General features: G+C 42.3%; 1 protein-coding gene across 1 annotated transcript in view; it reads right to left on the bottom strand.

Annotated features, from left to right (window-relative positions):
* gabbr1b (gamma-aminobutyric acid (GABA) B receptor, 1b) overlaps positions 1-20,320 on the bottom strand; it is a 48,588-nt gene that overhangs the window by 9,437 nt on the left and 18,831 nt on the right. Inside the window, exons 7-15 of the mRNA XM_071919138.1 lie at positions 19,256-19,501; positions 19,020-19,083; positions 15,878-15,955; positions 6,977-7,127; positions 5,113-5,245; positions 2,675-2,791; positions 1,129-1,236; positions 573-666; positions 231-358 (exon numbers count right to left, since the gene is read on the bottom strand). Of these exons, the coding sequence (XP_071775239.1) occupies positions 231-358; positions 573-666; positions 1,129-1,236; positions 2,675-2,791; positions 5,113-5,245; positions 6,977-7,127; positions 15,878-15,955; positions 19,020-19,083; positions 19,256-19,501 (1,119 nt within the window). The remainder of the gene's footprint in view (positions 1-230; positions 359-572; positions 667-1,128; positions 1,237-2,674; positions 2,792-5,112; positions 5,246-6,976; positions 7,128-15,877; positions 15,956-19,019; positions 19,084-19,255; positions 19,502-20,320) is intronic.

Here is a 20,320-nt window from a genome sequence, read left to right as displayed (position 1 = left end):
TGAATCGGGGCTTTCCAGGAGAAACCTGGAACCCATTCAGACTGCCAAGTCTGAATCGGGGCTTATCAACAATCCCAGGATTTGAAATCCAGGAAAATTCCAGGATTTCGATCTAAAGGAGGTTTTAGCTTAGTCCCCCCCGCTAAAGTAACCCGCCAAACTGCGGGAAACACACACACACACACACACACACACACACACACAGACATAGACAGCTAGGTGAGACTCACAGCGACATTATAGATGGCCATGCCCACGGCGCGGTGGTCATTGATCTTCTCTGTGGAGATGGACTTGGTCTCGTAGGCCAGGAAGATGCCGAGCAGCAGCAGCAGCCCTTTATAGCCATACACCACACCTAGTGAGGACGGAGGAGACGGCAGCTTTGAAGAACCATGTAGGTGTTTCTACTGTAGCTCATACCACACTATTCAATATTTGAAGAGGCTTTAATGGGTTTAAAGTTTTCACAGTTTTACTTTTTAAGATAAAGACAAATACAGAGATAGAGCGACAGGCAGAGAGACTGATAGAGGAACGGGGATGGAGGACGTAGTTAGTATTCCTCTCACCCAGCCAGGTGTTCATCTTTTCGGAGCTGCAGTGCTCCAGTAAAGGCTGGATCAAAACATCCAGGTCTCCTTTGGGGGCTTCTCTGGTGAACTTCTGCTCGCACACAAACACAGACAGAGGAGGAAGTTTCTTAACACGACACACTACAACTCCGCCAGCAAAACATACGGGATGGAATCAATTTCATTTCAAACTATATCGCTGAGGCGAGTCTGTTTTCATCATTCTACGGGTGTTATTTATTTTTCAAATTCTGCGTGAGTCTGCCAATCAATATGTCTAGGAAAAACCAAATAACAGAGAGTTCACCTCATAAATCAGACTGCAAAGCAAAATTGTGATGTCTTGTCCCCCTCAATGATTTTAAACGATATCTCACATTATATATGATGTTTGTAGTTGCTTTTTATATTGTATGTCCCTATATGTTGCTGACTGAATTTGTAATTTTGTATTATTTGTATTTTCTTTATGAATGTTTTTATGAGATCTCTACCTGATTAAACAAAGGATAAATAAACGAAAAAAAAGAGAGGATGAAGGAATTGATTGTACCTCCACTGTGATATGCAACGGATCCACAATCTGCCAGATCATGAGGGACAGGACGTCGATGCCGAGCAGAACGCCGACAGTAGCGTAGAGTTTCCATGGCTCCAGGTGCTGCTGGGAAACAGGGGGGTGGTGGTCACTACGGTGCATGGCGAGGGATCAGGAAAATGCCCAAATCCTCTCTTTCTGATTGTGTGAGGGAGGGATTTATGAAGCCATAAATAGACTGGCCTAAGCTTGACGAGAAAACAATGATCCATCACTAACTGAGGCCAATTCAATCTGCCCTCGAAGTGTTGGGCCATGACGGCGAAAGAGACAAAGAGGCCATACTGAAGCGCGTGCAGCGCTCCATGACTCAATCAATAAATAAAGGTCTTCTTTTATGTATTCTAGTAAAGAGAAAGAAGATTTTGCGAGGCACAGGTCCAACACTATAAACCCGTTATTGATTTTGTTGCATTATCCCCGGGGATCAAAGCGTTGCGGTTATCCCGCTACAGTGAACATGCAGAAAGATACAAAGGCAGCAGTGGGAACTGTAGACAATGATCTACACTGTTCATCAAGACAATTACTGTTAGATACAGTAGCTCTCCTTATCCTGTGTCTAAGCCACTCAGCATCTCAATACGCAATGAATGTGTGCAACTTGGCAAGCGTAGGGCCTTCTGCGCAACAAAATACAATTTACAATTATCTACTTTAAATAGGATGCATTTGTCCCACTTATTTCCGCAGCATCTTATCCATTCCCAAAGTATGCTAATCCTTGTATTAGAATGGTTCTCATAAGAATTTATCTCATGTTGGCCATAAAATCCACAGTCCACTGCTGGGAAGGTATTACAGTGACAAACGCAATCAAAGCACAACACATGATGACAGGGGCATCAAGCAAGTGTTCCCACTCGGCGGAACATCTCCATTTTTAATGGTGAAGCAGCATCTCTCCCACCTTCAGAGAGAGGGGGCTACAGCAGCGGCCCTTGGCGTGGGCATTAAGCGAGTCAAAGTGAACTCAATCAGTTTTGACATGGCCCTCGATAATATAATCCCCCCTGATAGGCTTTCTCCAACTAAGGATATTCAGAAATATTCAGTAATGGGCTGTATCTCCCTGCCTGGAGTATTCCCGCTCTTGCCTCACAGCTGGAGCGTCCGCTTTAAGACGTGATGTCTGACATGTCCTTTTACACAGACGGGGAAGGCGGGGGATTGCCAACTGGGGGGAAGCCCTTCACCTCTGGGACCAATTGGAAAGGTTCAGCGGACAGGCACGACAAATAGACGCTACACAAATGCTCAAGGGCAAGTGACGGTCCAGCAATCTCTGTGGACTGACTATAGACGTAGGGGAGAGAGTAAACGTAAAATGATAACATTCCTTTGGGAAATACATCATTTCAGGCCATATAGGGCGCCCTTGAAGGGGATAATGATTAAGTAAAGCCTAAACCCCCCCCCCCAGGGCTCAGGGTGAAGTTAATTGGTCACTCCTGGAAGGCAAATCCACTGCTCCAAATCCACAATTCTCCTTCACATTTACCTTCCTCTTATCCTTCTTCTCGTCCTTCTTGGTGAAGACGGTGTGGACCCACCAGATCTTCGTGAACATGCTGCCGTACGCCAGGCTGAAACCGAGACCCAGCAGCCACAGGCGAAACTGGCGGAAAATCAAGACATGAAACACTTCATGATTCAACAGATTCATATATCAAACGAATTAATCAAACCACCTCCTCAGTCACTCGCCTTTATTAAGCCTTGTTTGAGTTTAATAGCTTTTTCGAAAATGACCTTGGAAATTAAAATGACCTACTGCAAGGCTCCTTTCTTCCCCTTACGCAATCCCCTGTAATGCCTCAGTGATATGGCTGCCTTTACTGTAGTGGAGGAAAAATCCACGCTCGGACAACATGAGGAAAGGTGAAACCCTAAATCAAAGCGTAATTTAAAGTGGAGGTACCCTTCAATTACAAAAGGTAATTATCTATTTCAGTTTTACGAGCCTGTCCACTATTAAAGTGTTCTGAAGTACAAACTGAGGTCAAACCTGAGCTACCGCCAACTGAAGGGTCGAAACTCCTATAGTATATTTCTAGTATTTAGAATACTGCTCAAACACTCTTTAGCTCTCTTTGGACGTGATTTGCTTTCAGGAATGTGCAAAAACATTTTTTTTTAACACAGGATATGTGTAATGTTATTGACCAATTCATTCTCTGTAATCAGTCTCCAAAATTGCAGAGATGAAGAAAAAAATGTACCATGTGTCATATGTAACTTGTGCAATTGACACACTTAAACAATAACATTACAGCATGGCTGCAAGAGCAAAGAAAAGTCGCAAATGGACCAGAGTTGACACTTTGGGTCTGATCTCAGTTTGGGGTGAACGTCGCTTTCAAGTGCAATTTGAGCAGATGGCCCACAATCATACGGTAAGAGTCCTTTCCCACAGGAAAATTGTTCACCAACAATCTCAGGGATGTCAATTCGGTAAAAGGTAAAAGAGGCTTTTTGGAATTACAGGACTAAAATTACAGACATGCTCCAGTAATCCCATCCAAATAGGGCTCGAGGTGAGCTGCATAAATGGCACTCCACAAAGACATTTTTGAAACATGATCTAGTGTTTTGAAACATGATCTTCCAAAACACTAGATCATGTTTCAAAAATGTCTTTGAAACATGATCTAGTGTTTTGGAAGATCATGTTTCAAAAAAACTAGATCATGTTTCAAAAAATGTCTTTGAAACATGATCTAGTGTTTTGGAAGTTCATGTCTCAAAACTCTAGATCATGTTTCAAAAAATGATCTAATGTTTTGATCTTCCAAAACACTAGATCACATTTCAAAATTGCCACAAAGACATTTTGAAACATGATCTAGTGTTTTGGAAGATCATGTTTCAAAGCGCTAGATCATGTTTCAAAAATGTCTTTGAAACATGATCTAGTGTTTTGGAAGACCAACAAGGTGACATCTTTAAAACACTAAACTGCTGTGAAACGTCAGTCAAGAGATTCAGAAGTCTCATCTAAAAAAATAAAAGAAATACTTTTCAGCAAGTAGGAGTTTGGTGTCTTACTCAAGGACACTTTGACATGACACATACAGTATGTACTGGTTGGAAAAGAAGGACTTCCATGGCGCTCTTCAAACAAAAAAATTTACAAAGCCTTTATTTCATGGCCAGTTCAAATGAAAACACACTCAAAGGCGTTTTGGCAATGCTGTGGCCTTCATCAGGCAGTAGCACATCAAACGTTCTTCATGCACAAGGCCACAGCTTTGGATTTGGTTCAAAATCTTTAATTATTTGCTTGAAGAATGCCCTGGAACTGCTTTGTTTCGTCGAAGCAACGCTGAACCAAAGAGCAACAAATGCCTCATCACACAGAAACCCCCTATCCGCTCTTCTCTCACATTTGCATTGGCTGTTTTGGAGATTCAAGTTGTGACATCTGGGTTGCGGGACAGGCTGTCAACACCTCTAAACAGTACATTACACCCCCCCCCCCCCCCCCCCCCCCCAGACAGGACACTAGTCTGTTGCAGCACCCTGCACCTGAGGATATTGCATGATGTTGGAGTCCAAGCTGACATGTTGTGGGATGACATGATTGCTGTTGCCTTGTTTCAGTAGAGATCAGCATTGAGAAATCATTTTGGTCTACCAGGAGCCTTTATCCATGTCTGTGAATCCAGCCCATCCAACTTGAATTTAGGATCAGCAATCTTTTAGTGTTAAGATTTTAGCTGTACCAAAAAAAACCATACATTTTTCAAACTCAAAATCAAGATTTAATAAGCTCATTTGCTGTTTCAGAGAACTTGAATGGTGTTTTAAATCCACACACCGTGCAAATGCGGTTAATACCTTCAATCTCATAGAAAACCATTTCTCAGTTTTGGCTCTTTTTTTTAGCTTTCAAAAGTAAATCAAGGTGTTTGGAGCCCCTTCGTTTTCAGAGTGTACCTGGCAGACGACGGGGAACTGCTTCCTGTGGACATGAAGGCCGTCGATGCCCAGAGGGAAGACAGCAGCCAGCGCCATCATGCAGCCCACTGCAGTCATGTTGTTCAGGTACGGCTGGGAGTTCTGAATGTACCTGGAACAAAAGAAATGTACACACACACATAAACACACACACACACACACACACACACACACACATTTTGGTATTACAACAATTGTCTTCAATACTACCTTCATTGACTACATTCATTCTCTAACACTTAACCCTAAGTCTCATTCTAATCTTGCAATAAGCGATATCAGACCTTATAACCAATCCTGAAACTAATGTGTGCTATGTGGAGATTCATTGAGACATAATGATATAAACCAATATCCACACAGCAGCAGCTGTGTTGCTGTTTTTATCTCTTCTCTAAAGCTTGTTGTCAAATTCCGCACCGGAACGAAGCTCCTCCCGCTCCATTCAGTAGCTTTTCATTTTTTTAAAACAAGCTTGGCTCCTCCCTCGCTGTTTAAAAGCGGCGCTCTTCCCCCTCCCATCCCTGAAACGAACTCTTGTAATGGCGGAATCGATGAAGTGAGCGAGTAAACTTGTTAAACTAGTAAACTTGTTAAACTAGTAAATTTGTTAAGCTAGTAAATTTGTTAAGCTAGTAAACTTGTTAAGCTAGTAAATTTGCTACCTGCCTCCTCACTTGTCATTGTGGGACATGTAACATTCAGTGGGAGAAAAATCTGGCAAAGCGAGACTGGTAACCGGCGACACTTCTCCGTAGGTACATTTAGCTTAGCTATTAGCCTTTATGCACGGTCCTTTGCTAGGTTTGCCCCAAGCAGCCAAAGCCACGGGTGAATTTTGAAGCCAATAAGTGGCGGCAAGTGGCAATTCTTCTAACGTCCGCTAGATGCTGGCTCCAAAAATTCTCCAAACCCAGCCCAGCCCAACCCAAAAAATGTTAACAATGGTGGCGATCGTAAACCCAATCTTTTGGCTTCAAAACAGCCCTTCAGAAACCTATGGGTGACGTCACACTCACCACGACTTTTTTTACAGTCTATGGTTTGTCCTTAGGGGCCTCTATATTGCAGGAGCTTTGCTGTGCTTTATTTACAAATATGTTGCGGTTTCTGTCACCCTCTAGTGGTCGGAAAATTGCTTATTGCAGCTTTAACCCTAACCTAAACCTAATCCCAATTCTAATTTTAACCCTAAACCCAAACCCTAATCCTAAATTAGCTCCTTGTAGAAGTGAGAAACAGCTAACTATCCTCATTTTGGAGGATTTTCCTCATTTTTATATGCTAGGGAGAAGATGTGGTCTGCATAAGGATAGAAATACAGGAACACATACATACACACCAAATCTGAAAACAAAAAAACGCTTTTAAGATTTCAAGCTCAGGGTCACAATGAAAAAAATAAATGCACAGAAATGTTCAAATACATCCACACACACACACACACACACACACTCATGCACAGAGGGATATTTGTGTCTGTCAAAGCCTCTATCTCCCACTGCACATACACACACAGACACACAAAGCTCCTGCCTGTCATCCTCATGCTGTTTGAGACAGACTGTCACCAAGTTCAGGATATTAGCTGTCTGTCAGGAATGCAAACGAAGTCTGGATTTAACTGTCAGCCTCGCACGCTGAGGTCTGAATACGCTTTTTAGGAGCCACTCTGAACATACTGTGAATATTACATAGATCTATTTTGATCAGTGCAGCAAAAGAAAAAAAAAATAGTGAAAGAAAAATCAAGCCTTTTGGCAGGTCTGTTTTGTACCGCGGGCACAGAGTGAAGCCGGCCCCTCTGAATGCCTAGATGTGAGATAGAGGTGCGCTCCTCTACCTGACATTGCTGTTGTAGATGTTGAAAGTGAGGCAGACGATTCCCAGGAGGATTCCCAGCCCGGCAAAGACAGACACAGACACAAAGAGCTTCTGGGAGAGGTAGCGGAACTCCTCTATGACCACCGTCTGGTCGGCGGGGGGTCCCGAGCCTGGGAAGATGAGGATGAGGAAGACGGAGAAGACGGAGAGACAGAGAGGTCAGGCAACTTGTGAATTAATAGAGCAGAAAACCTAAATGCGCTCCGGTCTCTTCTCCAACCACTGGGCGCTATCAGTGCAGTGTGCAGCCATGCCTCAGCCTCCAAAGTCCCTATTAGCATTTCTACTGAATCACAGCCACTTAGTGTGTGGCTCTATTACCAGGGTTCATTTAGCGTTCATATTACAATCAGCGCACTAACGGGCGCGCGGACACAGCCCAGGACGGAGGGAAACTACTGATGCTTTTCACTTTTTGGTTCATTTCATTCATTGACCTCTATTTTGCCTCATTCATGAGCCATTTCCCAATTGCGTGCCTCCATTGGTATGATTTGGGGCAAGGTCTGTTCGATGTGATGCGCATGATGCTCAGTCAAACGAGGGTATAAAAACCAGAGAAATGCTGGCTAACCTTCTGCAGTTCTGTTGCGCAAAATGAAAATGTACAACTATCGACTGCGATGTAAATTATATTGTTCCTGCTGAGAGCATTTATTCAAACACTTATCTTTTGAACTTGCTGCCAGTAATTGCATAAAAGGCAGAAGAAAATTATTTCTACAAATAAAGAGGATGACACTCAGTTTGTGGATTATGGATTCTGATTTCAGATTGGTGACTATGACTGTCAATGGCATTTGATGTTGTTTCCAGCAGCATAGGATCTTATGAGCAGTGAAATGCAATGAGACTGCGTGGATTTGCGGTAGCGGAGAAGAGATAGCAACGAAAACAAAATTAACACCAGCAATATTTTTTCCATTCCAATCAATGTGGGCAAGCAGGAGCCGGCCTGCGCTGATCGAAGACAAAGGGAAAGATGGAGACAGAGAGGGAATAGAAATGAGGAGCAAAAATATAGACAAAGGAGTGAAGCAGAGGAGGGTTGAGAAAATTGATATGACGGGGGAAGAGAAAAGAAAAGAGAATAAAGAATGACTGGGTTCGAAGTATAGGGGGAAAAAGAGAGGGACATATACAGGGAGAGAGAAGGGAGAGAGCTGAGGAAGCAGTATCAGCGACCTAGTTCAGGATACTCTCTATCCTTTCTCTCTCTATCTGGGTTTACGTCAGGCACAGTGGGAGAGAGAGAGGCGACTATTAGGCTTCATCTAGGCAACGCTCGCTAAAACCACTGGCTTCAGTAGTGACAGAGCAATCTGATACCATTACTGGACGGGAACTGCAGCAGCTCTTAGGGTCAGACCGAATGGGACAACATTGGGACAACAGACATCAGAGAGTCAGTGTTGTCCACCTCTGATATGATGGAGGTTCCTCCCTGACCAGAACTACTGCAAGTCCACGATGTATGAATAGATTTTTATTATTATTAGATGCTTGGGAGGAGTGTCTCTATATTCAGCAGCACCCCACTCTGCAGCCATTGCTCCCTAGTCAGCTGCACCCCACTCTGGAGCCAGCAGTCCCCACTCTGCAGCAACCCACTCAGCAGAAAGCACTTCCCAGTCTGCCGCAACCCACTCTGCAGCCATCGCTCCCTAGTCTGCAACCAGCACCCCCCAAGTCTGCAGCACCCTCCAGCACTCACCAGTCTGTTTGTTCAATCCCCAGTTTGTTCAATCCCGACAGATAACCTTAACAGTTCTATTAGTTAGAAAAGGCTTATGTTTTCTACATATAAATATAAGAAGTATGCTTCAGTATGAATCATTTAAGAATTTTAGTTTCTGAGGCCAACCCTGATATTTTGGTTCTTACTGAAACATGGCTAACAAAAAGTGTTTGCTATTACATTGCCCAAAAGCTTTGAACTCATTACTTTGAAGGTATAAATAAGGCTCAATAACTCAGTGGTTGTGATAAGATGGCGGCTCTATTCTCTCATCATATAGATTCTGAACTTATAATTTTGGGTGATTTCAATTTGGATTGGCAATCTTAATTTAACCCAGTTGGTTACAGAGCCAACCAGGCCAAATCTACAAAATCTTTCAAATTCCACGCTAATAGACCTGATCTTATCCAATAAGCCTGATAAATATGTTGCACTGGGTGTTTTTGATATAGGTATAAGTGATAATTGCCCTATAGCTTGTAATAGAGAAATGTGATTAAGGGCAACTAAACCTCAAGTTAATGTAAAAAGGAATTTCAGAAACTTTAATGCACAAGCGTTTCTGCATGACCTCTACTGCAGTGACCTATCCCATACTATAGAGATCCCTGATGTTGAATTAGCATTAGATCACTTTGTAAATACTTTCAATACAGTAGTTAATAAGCATGCTCCATTCAAAAAAGTAAGAATTAAAGATAGATCTAGTCCTTGGTTCACCACTGAATTATCACATTTATTATTATCTAGAAATAAAGTATAGGCCTTGGCTAGATGATCAGGGGACCCTTTGGCTCATTTTCAGACAACTAAGAAATAAATGCACTTCCTCTGTGAGGAAAACCAAATTTGATTTTTATTTGAGTTCAACCTCTAAATCCTTTGCAAATCCAATTCTGGAACTGGCGTTGTTCCATGCTTGCTTAACCGAGCACAATGAAATATGTGCAGCTTTTAATGAACACCTTGCTGCAGCTGGTCACCTTTTTGATACTACATCATGGGAACTGATAACTCAGTGGTTGACCAAGGGCCTCCTCTCACAGCCAATGTTAACACTGGTTATACTAGCAGCAGTGCTCCTAATTTTAGTAGTAGTAACTGATGCACTTCTCACCATTGATAATAAGAAATCAACTAGTAAGGATGGCTTAGACACATTTTTCTTTTCTTAAACATTCTGCTCCACTGATGCAGATTGTATAAGACACATTTTTAACTTGTCTGTTTTATCTGGAACAATTCCTAAAGTGTGGAAGACTGCTCATGTTCTTCCCCTTCATAAAGGTGGAGAGATAAGTGAATAATAAATAACTATCTTCCTATCTCTAAACTGCAAAAACCCTTGAATCCCTTGTAAATAATCAATTGGTAGCATTTCTTTCCAAGTATTATGTGTTAAGCTCTTATCAGTCTGGTTTCAGGGCTAATCATAGCCCTATCTCTGCCAGTTATTAATGACATTGTATCTGCATTAGACAATAGAAAACACTGTGCTGCTCTTTTTGTAGATCTCTCAAAAGCATTTGATACAGTTGATCATTCCCTGCTTTTGCATAGGTTGTCTCATATTGGATTGGACTCTGTTGCCCGCCAATGGCTCAATAACTACCTTACAAATAAATATCAGTGTGTAAAAGTGGGTACTGTTCTGAACAGTACCTACAAATAACAAAAGGTGTTCCTCAGGTTCAAATTAAGGGCCAGTTCTGTTTTGTCTCTAAATATGTGTAATGTACATCTTTATGCTGATGACACTAGTTTGTATTGCTTTGCTGAGTCGATACAGTTCCTTCAGTACACTTCAAATACACTTTTTAACCTCAAACTTGTATTAAATGCTGATAAGACTAAATACATTCTATTCTCAAGAGCTAAGGGAATTGACTATAGTAATTTCCAAATCCGCTCTTTAACAGGTGCTGTAATAGAAAGAGATTTGGGCATATCGATTGATGATCAAATTTACTTTTAAGTTCACATTGATAATCTGGTAAAAACAAAAACAAGCGGATGAAGCTCAGCTTTTTGTATAGAAATAAGATCTGTTTTCCTATATTCAGCAGAAAGAGGGTAAATGCAGCGATTTTTCTTGCTATTCTGGATTATGGCGATGTTATTTATAGACATGCAGCTGCTACCACCCATAAACCATTAGAGGCTGTATACCACTCCGCCCTTAGATTTATTTCTGGTGATAACCTACCATTATATCCTTTAGAAAAAAGTTGGTTTGCCACCTCTCTCTGCAAGGTGAGATCAACACTGGTATTTTTTCATCTACAAAACCCTTCTTAACAAATTACCATCTTATATCATAACTGACTGCATTTTGATTTTGTGCCCCTCATACTTGGAATGAACTGCAAAGCATTTTAAAGATTGACACGAATTTTGAATGAAAATGTTTTGATTAATATTTTCACTTCATTATTTATTTATTTATTATCACAAATTTTCTTTGATTTTTATGTTCTATTGTTACCTTGGCACCACTGCAAACAGGAGCATGGGAATCTTTCTCTCAATTTGTCCCCGAGGATTAAATAAAGGTTTGAATGAATGAATAAATGAATGAATTTGTTGGTTGGTTCATTAGTTTGTTCGTTCGTGCATAACGCTTGCTTTGGGGAATTACGGTATGCACTGTTTATGTGGCGCAGAGCCCCAAGAGCCCTGCATCAGGGAAATAGAGTGTGCGCTTGTACACCAAGCAGTAAGGTAGAAGTCAAACAAGCATCAATCAATTGGAGGCTGGTGGAGTCAACGCATGAATTAAACATTTTGTTCAGCAATTCTCTTTTTTACAACAACACTGTGCTACCACAGCACTTTGGTGTTAACAGATGGAGTTTTTAAAGTCAACTTAGTTTCACTCACTCCAGTCATGCACACCCCCCCACACCCCACCCCTCCACCTGAACACCTAGAAAGCGCTAGAGCACTTGTTATTTTTGAAAATGATGTCTGACCAGAGAAATCATTTCAGTGGTGTGGGAGGATTTTACTTTAGCTGCTAACCCACCTAACAGAATTTAATTAGTATGGCTTTCAATGGAGAGTTTTAGTGTCCCATGATGATCTAAATGCAGTTTCAGAGGCTTTTTTGTCACGACTAGAATAAAATAATGAATACTTGTCATTTTCAACTAATATGATTTAATAAGTGGATACCGCACCGAATAGTCTGAGTGCACCGTACTAGGACTACGTCAAATTTAAAGAAAACTTCAGTCTAAAAATATTACAAACCCTAAAATAACACTTTATTAGACATGTCTCCTATACCTAGCGGACTGTGACTTAAGAGGTGTCATGGGTTTCAGAGGCTTTTCCGCCCTGCCAAGAATAAAATTCTGGGGGAAACACAGAATACTTGGAATGTTCCGGCATGAAAATAGTCACATTTAAAGAAATAGATGATTGGCACAAAATATTGTCATTCTTAGCTTCAGTTAAAAATAATCAGCATCAGCCTTCAAATGCCCATATCACTTGAACCCTTGTAGCTATTATAGGCTAGTTCTTTAACTACAAATTGTCTGCATACCGTTTAGATCACTGTAATGTAGAGAGTGTATGTTGGCATCAAAATCCTTAACTACAGCAGGAGTGTAATGGGATTTACATTCCATTAAATGTCATTTACAACATGGGGTTTGCTTGGCAAAGGATGTGTGAGAATATGAGTGTGTGTGTGCGTCAGTGTTGCATACTTCACAGTGTTTTAGAGTGTTTGAAGCTGCAACAGTGACAGAGAGGCCCCAGGCAATGCAGTGCTAAGATCTGTGAGCCTTGGCATGTTTGAATGAGATGTTAATAGCAGCCATGTTGCCATGGAGTCCTAAGGTCAGAATAGTAACAAGAGCTTCTCTTGCCTCACAAGCCTGTTGCTATGGAGTCTCAGAGTGGATGCTAGCTTGTTTGTATGGAGCCGAGGTTCTTTGTACTTTGATGGAAGGCTGTTTTATACTGTAGAGGTTTCATAGTCTGATGCAGTGGATGCTTTTGAGAACCTCAATTCAAAAGCTTAGCATTCACTTTATTCACACAGCGGCCATATTTGATTTACATCATACTCAGGGAGGGAAACGCTACACGGAAAACAGCGAAGCAAGTGGAAAGTATGGTAGACTCAACCGCCCTATGGACAACATTATATTTATCTCCAAACCAACTAGGTCCATAACATTAACATAACATACCATTACATTACATTACACCATAACATAACATTAGCAGTCAGCTACTTCCTGTTGTTAATGTTATATTTATCTCCGAATCAACAAGATGTAATTGTGTAAGTTGTAGCCAACAACTAGCTTTAACAGCAGCAGTTTTAATCAGCTAAAGTCACCAAAGTTAGCTAGCAGACTACTACTAAGGATATTAAGCATAATGTTAGCATGTTACTAATACTAAAGATAGAGCCTGATCATGCTGACAATAAGAATTGAATTAGATTAGGTTTGGAGATAAATATAATATACAACATGAAGCAGCTGACTGCTAACATTAGCTACTGTTATGGATCAACATCAATCCAGTTGCTGTATAGTCTTTAATTTGGACCTTCTCCAGCTCTGTTCATCTCTGTGATATTGAAGGACAATTTTGGTTTAGATTTTAAATGTTCTGTCCAAACATCAGTTGATTTTGCTCTGCTTCCATCTGCTTTGCTGTTTTCCGTGTAGCGCTCCCACCTCGAATATGATGTAAATCAAATGTGGCCGCCATGTCAATAAAGCAAAGTGTGCTGCAGTACATAAGAGGGGAGCCAGACTCATAACTCATACGGATTTCACTGCATGCATGTGAGCGGGTGTGATTGTTTGCTGAAGGCAGATATATTCCAGGGTATGTTAATACCTGTGTGTGTGTGTGTGTGTGTGTGTGAGAGAGAGAGAGAGAGAGAGAGAGAGAGTGTGTGTGTGTATGTAAGACTGTCCTTTGGGAAAATGTGTTCTCCCACACTAATACCTCTCCCTGCCCTTGATAGTGGAATCGGGACAGTATGTTTCCATGGCGACCAGCCCCATAATGGTTACCACGGCAATATGAGAGAGAGGCAGCGATGCAGTGGTTGTCAAGGAGACCGAGAGAACGAGGGAGGAGAGGCGAGGAGAGTGTGAACAAATACTGGCAAATAAAAAGTGAGTGAGAGAGGAGGGGAAAACAGATGAGAGGGGTTAGAGAGAGAGAAAATTAGATAGGAACAGAAAGCAAAGGAGTTAAAGGCAGGATTTGGGGTGGGCAGATCGTATAGAAAGATGGGAAGGGGAAATGGAGAGAGACAGTGAGTGGCATGTCCTCGACAGAGGGCGAGCCAAATCCAGAGCTCCGCCTTTCCGGTCAACACGTAGCACCCAATCTGCAACAAAGTCACCGTCTCCTTCGAGGGGGCCTTATTCTGTCATGTCACCGTCCGGGTTATTTTTGGACCTCATCCCCGGGAAGGACGCCGGGCTCTGGTGACTGACCGCACCAGCAGGGGAGTGAGGAGGGCATCTTACTGAGCCGCCCCGGGGGTGACACGGCTGCCGAGGAGATAAGCCGGCTTCTTGGTTCACTTGGTGCCTCCACTGTCCTAAAGCATCTGCTGACGTCCACATATGGTCCAGATGGCCGGACAGCCAACCGGAGGTCAACACTCCCCGCCGGTCTTCCCTTGGGTCTCGTCGCGACTGAGCGAGAGGTCGGCGGGATGACCTTGGTGTCTGTCAGCTTTGTAAAAAAAAAAAGAAAAAAAGAAACACGTTCGTGTCCCGAGGTGATCGTTTTTTGGCGTACGGCCATAAATACCTCGATGCGCGCAGTTCTTCAGCGATGGTAGACCGGAGTGACGTCAAACACTATCCGGAGGACGAATGGAGACACCTGGGAAATTACAGCGTGGCTCTTGTGTCTTCACGGCTGAGGCGACGGCAAACACTTGAGAGCCGACACCTCATTTCTTCAGATGATGGGCGGTGGGGGGAAACGGCTGGCTCTGATCCTGGCAAAGTGCTCAGAAACCATGGACTTACTTGCATGGACTTAACTGTCTTACCATGTTGCATGTGCTGGAGTCAGCCGCATCACCGGAAAACAACACTGAGCCATTTAGAAGAAGCAGTGGCTCAGTTGCTATGGAACTAATATATTCAGGAGTATCAGTATTACAGTATAATAACCGCTCCAAGGCAACAGCAAACATGTCATCCCCCACAAATGACGCAGTCCCCCTTTGGGCTAATCAGTTAATGAATATGTCACCTTGTTTTGACCAGTAATTGTAGCGCCATCCTTGGGGCCAATAGGTGTCATTTTGGAAGCACTTTGGTGAGATGCATCATGATTGAGATCTCGCTTTTGACAGACAGTCAAATGAACAAACAAATGAACAAAAGCACAGATAGAGACTGCCAATCCAAAGTCCTCCAATTGCTCCTTTGTGTCATTTGGTGTTTTCGCTTTTCCATTCCACATGCTTGCAACACTTCAACCCTCCGCAGTTTTCAAGGCATTAACCGCTGTTAAATCTGCATCTTGTCAGTGCTCAGGGAGGCAGAACTGACATGGACGTACACAAGGCTCCCCATACTGATTAGGGAACACAATTTCATTCCTTAAAGTCAAGGTCATGGCGCCCTGTCCCGCTAAATTGCCGCCCAGATTGCTTTCCCCTGTTTTGTTTAGCCTGTCAACGAGCATCTTCTATTTATTTTATTCCTGTCATCGCTCTGAACTGGTTCTCATGTTTAATTAGTAAATGAAATGAAATTGTTGCTCCGCAGCACATCGGCCGATCACTGCGCTTGCTTGACTGTGGCGGCGTTCGTCGCCAAATCACTTGGATGTCTGTTGAGCTGTGAAAAGTTAGCTGGAGCGTCGCTATTCCCACATGCTAAATAAAACCTGCCTGATTGATTGATGAAAATTCTTAGCCAACCTTGCATGTGGAAAGAGAGAGAGAGAGAGAGAGAGAGAGGGCAATGGAGGAAGGAAAAAAGGAATTAGAGAGACAGGGAGAGGTAAGGGTAGAGGGTCAGGGAAACGGGAGATTAGAAGGGAGAAGGAGTGCAACAGACAGTGATAAACAGGAAAATGAAGGGGCTGAGAAAGATGAATGTGCCTCACCTATCCACTTGTCATTCCCATACCAGGACAGATTGCCTTTAGTGCTGTCATAGTATCCAATCTTCTTATAGCTTCCTCCTGCACAGAGAGAGAGAGAGGGAGGGAGGGAGGGAGGGAGAGAGAGAGAGAGAGAGAGAGAGAGAGAGAGTCATCACTGGACTCCAATATCCCACCAGTTATATCTGGATCAGAGTTAATGATAATTAATACAACTTTCATCTCTACTGGTGAATTTAATGTATATTTTTTCTTCTTCTAGGAAATCGTGACACAGACAGATGCCCTGTGTCCCTGCCCTGCAGATTCATGAGCCAATACACTTTATAAGATATTTAATAAAAAAAAAAAATCCAGGCCCGAGGGATCCCTGCGAGTCTACTTTACTGGAAAAATAGCTTAACATGTTAGAAACTGGCGGTTTGCTGTAATAACAGATTAATATCCCCGTACAGTACCACTGGGGAGGCACAGCCCAGGGGCATTAAACTACCACCCATTAAGTGTAAAATTCTAATTATCATGTAATCATTAGGCAGAATTTCTACACTCAACTAGCAGGCTTCCACTGGGAAGTATTTACTATGCTGTGCAACATGGGTTGAGGCAGCAAAACCTACTGTAAGACAATCACAACAACTCCCTTTGCCCCTTTCCAGTAATGTAGTGGGGAAAAAACAGCAGGGTAAACTATGACCAGTTAGTGATCATCAACCACCAATAGAAACAAACAAAAATCAATTTTCAAAAATTAAAGTTTCAGAAACAGCTGATAGTTGATTGTAATTAATTGTTTTTGCACATTTTATTTATTAATTTAATTATTCTACATGTGTTTTGTAAATTAATTCTTCATTTAAAGGCGATAATGTATTTCCGGTTTTCCCAACCATTGAACAGGTGAGCTGGATCACCCTTCTGGCTAACCCTAAAAAAATTAGTCTGGGTTTCAATGGAGAGTTTTAGTGTCCCATGATGGTCTAAATGCTGTTTCAGAGGCTTTTACTCTGACAAGAACTAAATTCTGGGGGAAACACTGAATAATTGTAATTATTTTGGCATTAAAATGGTCAAAGGTAAAAGGTGGTGAACTCTATTCCACAATTCCACAAACAATATTCTTACTACAACTCTGGGCCTGCAGAATGTAGCAAAGCCAATCAACGTTCATGGCGAGAAGCTGAGAAGAGGCTTGACTGAGCAGTTTAAGTCCATGTCCATCTTTCCACTTAGCCTAGACTCAGCTGAAGAACTGCCCAGGGCCAGCACTGTTCCAATTACCATCAAACAAATTACAACTCATCACTGAACCCTTCCTTTCTCTGGGATGACGGTGGGGGCAGCGCCAGCAAAGGAAGCAGGGAAAACAAGCTTAATTTTTCATCACCCCCAAGAACACAAGGAGCTTCCAATAGAGTCACAGATCTCGGCGCTGTCAGGGAAACACAAAGACACAGACAGACTGAACAGGAGAACACAGGCTCAGTGATCAAAAGGCAGCCAGCCAACCCAGAGCGACGCCGCCACAGATAAGACGGTGCCATCGCCATGTGATCGCCCAGCCAGCTCTGTCCTCCTCTGTGGAAAGAAACCGACTGATGCAAGCACTATCTCCAACATGAAAATTGGAAGGCATGGGTGTTGAGATAATTGGGAGTAATCATTTAATCATTGGAGAGGAAGAAAAGTCGTTGTCTTGCAGTGGCTGTAGATCATTGCTGAACAACACAGAAACCCTGTAGGCGTTTGTTCCCTGAGGCCAGAAGGGGAACAAAGCTCTGTTGAGGAAAAATCCACCCTAAAACACGTTGCTTCTGTTAAAAACAGCTATTGATGCTGTACCTTGCATTTCTGGGTTGTTTGGTATTTTCTAAAACATCAGCGGTAAATGTCAGGTTTTGGTGTCAGTCCCTCAGAATCAAAGAGCGAGGGCTTCTTTCTAGAGCCGCCGTTCAACAATCATACAGGGAGAAATCCATCGTAGAAGAGGAGAGAGACCAATTTCTCCACCCACAGTAGCCTCAATAGACCAGAATGCAATGCAGCCACAAGGCATGCTGTGTTTAAGATCATAGATGTGATCCAATGTTCACAAACTAGTTGGCTAGCAACCTGTATTTATAGACTTTGATTGAAAGCAACAAGTTCACACCCTCTGGGCTGACAAAATGCTGTCTGGGAAATATAAAAAAATCTCTAACTGAAGTAGAAGTAGATAAGGCAGATTCACCAAAACAGTAAATTGTGACACTTCAACACAAAATAACTGGAATGCCTTCAACATCACAAATTATATTTAACAGTATATTTAATCTGAGGGGGAGTTTTCCTTTAACGTCTAGCTATTTTTGCCACACACTCCTTTGCTTTATTTGTTAATATCAACATGACAACCAACTGTAGACGCCAAGTCAACTGTAACTTAGACACGCACACATTGAAAAGCTGGGTAAGATGTTGCACAAGAGAAGGAGCAATGGTTTTCAGATCGGGCATGACAATAGTAATACATTCTAAAATTATGTTATCAGTAATCCTTGGCATTTCTCCATTTTGAGACTTTCTACATAATGTTTCTTTAAACACCAATGACCCCCGGGAATGTTATTGAGGATAACTTGACTTTATTGAAATGACAGAGTTTGTATGCTGCATTTCATAAAAGCTAATTTGGCAGGGACATGAAAGTGGCTTTTCGAAATCCTCCAACTTTCAATAAAATATTCAAGAAGCTATATTAACTTTTTATGCGCAAGTTCGTTTTTTCTATAGTCCTAGTGGAGAGTACAACCGCACCATGGGAGAATATTGGGACCCGATTGCAAAAGAGAACAGTCTTGGGCAAAAACATGGCTGTACGCATCATAAAAATGTGTTTTGCTATCTGTAAGAGAACTCAAAAACATACAGTATTTTGCAAATGCATACAGAGAGCCTTTATATTTGAAAATCAACTATTTACCCTCTGAAATTGTACAAATTATACCCAAATTGTATGCAAATTGTACCCAAATTGGCAAATGCTTACATATATGGTTATATTTACACTTTCATGGTAAGGTCAAAATCACAACACATTGTATGTGATATACTAGTGATTCAAATTAATTCCATTTTTAAAGCAGGAAAGTGTGCTGTAACGCACCTTGAAGCTGTTCAATGAGAGTCCAGGCCATTCGAGAACCTTGGGCGTCAAATACAACGTGACCCTGAAAGAAAAAAGGCAGTATTTGAATGTTTTAAGATCTCTCTCTTTCACACAGTTTATCTCTCTCTCATCTCACAGTCTGACACCACTCTTCTCTCAACCCTTTCTCACTTTCTGCCTCTCACCGCCTCCCTCCCTCCCTCGCTCTTTCTCCTCCAGGGTTTTGTACTCACAGAGACTCCTTCGAAGGAGCTGGTGTTGAGAGCGCGGTAGATCTCGGCAGTGATATCTCGGTTGTTGTAGTTAAAGTCTTCCAGCCGGCGACCCTTGGCCTTGAGGGGCCCGACGGTCTTGTTGAGGGCCAGGGCCAGAGCCCACACGGCGTCATAGGCCAGCGGCGCCTCCTGGAAGCCCCCGGTCTCCTCTGGGTTTTTACCCCCGAGCTTAGACATCAGCTGGGCCAGAAACTCCTGGGAGGTCTGGGGAGGCACAGGGGGGGGGGGAGAAATGGTGGTGGTGACAGAGTGAGTAAATGAGCATTAGAATAAATTAGATGAAACTTTATTGATCTGCATGGGGGAATTTGGTCATATCCTGTTACTATTTGCTGCTACATCACAGAAGAATAGATATAAATAAAAATAAATAAGTATAAATGGGGAGGTTATATAAACATACTCAACCATCAATTCCAACACTGACATATTAAGTAGAAATGTATGAATGAAAATGTGCAAAAGGTTGGCAAAGCAGCAGTAGTATCAGTAGCAGCAGAACTTACTGAGACAGAAAGACAGTGTGAGAACAACGGCACCAAATAACGACACAGAGACAGTGTGAGAAATGTGGGTCTCAATCCTCTTCTTGGGATGTGGTTTGTTAGGAGTGAGAATTTAACCTGAACCAACTATAGGACACAACCCCAAAAGGCAAGGGTTTATGGGTATACGATGTAGGCATCTGATAGCCAGCATAACAAAATGAAGCGATGGAAACCGCAGTCTGGACTGATGCTCATATTCAGCTATTTCTTCATGTGTTCTTAACTGGTACAAACACCAGAGAAGGTCAGTTATGGGAAAGAGCCATGTGGGTCCATGTGGCTTTTGTTTATAAGCCCTGGTTCACCTGTAACTGAGCAATGTGAACCTAAACAAACCAAATACAAAAATGCAAGAAAGTTAACTTTTCCACTCTGGTTCAGACCAAAGAAAACAAACTGTAGGTGTGATCGCACCCTTCGTCATCTCCTCCTCCTGCTTCCATTAAACCTTATGGCTTCCCTTAAAGCAAATGCA

This window comes from Centroberyx gerrardi, chromosome 19, assembly GCF_048128805.1.
Source record: "Centroberyx gerrardi isolate f3 chromosome 19, fCenGer3.hap1.cur.20231027, whole genome shotgun sequence".
Lineage (NCBI taxonomy): Eukaryota > Metazoa > Chordata > Actinopteri > Beryciformes > Berycidae > Centroberyx > Centroberyx gerrardi.
The sequence above is the reverse complement of the archived record's forward strand: the minus strand, read 5'-3'. Positions and strand labels throughout refer to the sequence as shown.